This window comes from Eimeria necatrix, genomic scaffold, assembly GCF_000499385.1.
Source record: "Eimeria necatrix Houghton genomic scaffold, Enh_scaff1246, whole genome shotgun sequence".
Lineage (NCBI taxonomy): Eukaryota > Apicomplexa > Conoidasida > Eucoccidiorida > Eimeriidae > Eimeria > Eimeria necatrix.
In genome coordinates, this window is record NW_013654887.1 from 6,985 (window position 1) to 9,838 (window position 2,854).

Genomic DNA, 2,854 nt, shown 5'->3' on the forward strand with positions numbered 1-2,854 from the left:
TCAACGCGCCGAGGTGTACGTACACCCCAGCGCAATGAGACATGCCGAGGCCGCACCTCCAGAGCATGAACAAAATAAAAATAAATAAAATAAAAATAAAAACAAATAAAACAAATAAATATAAATATAAATATGAATATGAATATAAATATAAATATAAATATAAATATAAATATAAATATAAATATAAATATAAATATAAATATAAGAAAGCAGCAGTTGAGCAAGACTGGAGAGGTGAGGAGCTGAGGTGTACGTACACCCGTTGGCCACGAGGGAATAGTCAGCAGAAGGCCGCAGGTCTTCTTCTGGAAGTGGTCCTTCTTCGTCTTCATCATCATCTGCTGCTGCTGCTGCTGCTGCTGCTTTTGCTGCTGTTGCTGCTGCTCTTGCTGCTGCTGCTGCTGTTTTTTCTCCCGCTGCTGCTGCCTCGGGCGCCTCTGCTGCTGGCGTTGCTGCTGCTGGCTGCTTCTCTACCGGCGAGGATGCAGAAGCAGCAGCAGCACAGCCTGCTGCCTTCTTATCAGCTGCAGCAGCAACTGCTGCTGCTGCTGCTGCTGCTGCGCTGCTGCCTGCGTTCTCGGGCCGCATGTTCTCATCTGTATGCACCAAAGACTGCAGGGTCTGTACAGCCAGCACAGCAGGGGCCGCGGAAAGGGTTTAGGGTTTAGGGTTTGGGGTTTAGGGTTTGGGGTTTAGGGTTTGGGGGGCTAATGGAGCAGCAAGCAGACGAAATTGGAAGCTAATCGGCAGCAAACGGGAAAACAGCTGAGGGGCCAGAATGAGGGGCAGCAGCAGCAGCAGCAGCAGCGCGGAGGAGACAGCAGCAAGACACGGAGACACAGGGACTGTGTGTAGCGCTTACTTCGGTCGCTGGACCTGCAGCAGCAGCAGCTGCTGCTGCTGCTGCTGCAGCCGTTGCTGCAGCACCTGTTGCTGCTGTTGCTGCTTCTGCTGCGTCCATTTCTCCCGGCTTGTCCGAGGCGCGAGGTGTAGAGACGCTGGAGGCGCAGCAGCAGCTGGGGTGTACGTACACCTCAAGTTAGGAAAGACACAGGGAGCGGCTGCAGCTGCTGCAGGAAATGTTAGATGCAGCAGCAAGCCCTGGGCTATCCAAAAGGGAAATAAACAAAAATAACAAATAAAAACAAATAATTAATTAAAATAATTAATGCAAAACTGCCCTTTTAAGCCAAACACACACAGGCCTCCCGATGGGGGCGCAGGCTCGAGAGAAGCCGAGAAGCGCTGGGGTGTCTGTACACCTCAGGCAGGAGAGTTAAGAAGTAGGGCTTCAGTTTATCTCTAGGGCTTGCAACTTAAATTCAGATTTTATTTTTCAAATTAAAAGAAATGGAGAGAAAAGAACTCGAAACAAACACGCCAGCGCCCCCACGGGGTGTACAGACAGCAACACAGCCCCAACCCCGGAGCGCATGCACATTGCAAAGTCTTCAGAAAAGTCCCAAAGCCGCAATTTAAAGATAAATTCTTTTCTTTTTACTTTTTTCTCTATTTTTATTTAATTAATTCAATAATTAAATGCTAAGTTGTCATCTTTTCACGCAGACACCTCATAGCCTCCGCATACCCCCAGAAGATAAATGGGTCCACTATTTATTTATTTTATTATCTTAAGTAGGTCCACGGTTATTTTTTAATTATCTATTTATTCCTTTACCCAAATAAATGATTTGCCAAATAAATGATTTGGTTCGTCTTGTGGATTGTTTAGTGGACAACAGGGGCGTCGCGCGGTGTACATACACCACACAAAATATGAAAGCGCATGTAAAACTAATGTTGGAGTTCTACTGGGAAATCGAATAATAAGCATATTAGGATTATACATACATATATATATATGCACTATATGTGCAAGCATAAATAAATAAATAACAGTAAAAATGGAAATATATATTGTATACTACAAGCTATCACGTTGAGCGTCCATACACCTCATTCTGCACAGCAATGCATGCGCTCGTTATATGTGTGTAAATATATAAGGCTGGACAATAATTTGGCACTCTGAAGTCATTTTATTGGCACTGATTCGATAATTAAAAAGGCATTGTAAGAATATCTTTGTCTTATAATGCTCCTTTTAAAAAGGCACTAAGTTAATAACCTTGCTAATGCCACAAAGGCCCTTTTTGAAGCATCTTTTTTGCACTATAAAGGCATTATGATGGGCATTCATTATAACATTACAAAGGCATTAGAATTAGAATTCATCAGAATATTCAAGAGGCATTTTAACATGCATTCGTTAGTATATTTTAAAGGTATTATAATGGACATCCGTCAGAATATTAAAAAGGCATTATGTCCTTCGTCTGTGCAAATGCAGTAAAGAATTATGCAAAAATAAAGACACAATTAGTTCAGTGCAAATATAAAATTCTGGGATCTTTGCGCCTTTTCAACCTAAGAGACTTGCCCCTTTTAACAAAGAAAAATGAATGTTTTCGGCTTTTTTAATCTTTTTTTGTCTCCTTTATATTCTTTACAGCCTTTAGAGCCTTTATTTGCATGCTCAAAAGGGCTGAAGTTCAATATAAATGATTATTCTGGACTTGCATGCAGATGCGCAGCATAACTTTTTGAGTGTATGTACATTTGCACAGTACATAAATGTACATATGTGCATGCATGCATATATATATGCATATAATATATATATATACGTGCGTCCATATATGTACATATACATTTGTACATTTGTACAACTCTATATACAGCACATACTATGTTTATATATCTGTACATTTATATATACATATATAAATGTACAGATATATAAACATAGTATGTGCTGTATATAGAGTTGTACAAATGTACAAATGTATAT

General features: G+C 41.0%; 1 protein-coding gene across 1 annotated transcript; it reads right to left on the reverse strand.

Annotated features, from left to right (window-relative positions):
• On the reverse strand, positions 1-964 carry ENH_00008450 (hypothetical protein; the record flags this gene model as incomplete). The annotated part of the gene is made up of 2 exons (XM_013584138.1): positions 1-624; positions 866-964. 2 exons carry the CDS (start codon positions 962-964, stop codon positions 1-3), a joined length of 723 nt encoding a protein of 240 aa, XP_013439592.1.
• Positions 965-2,854: the final 1,890 nt, after the last annotated feature.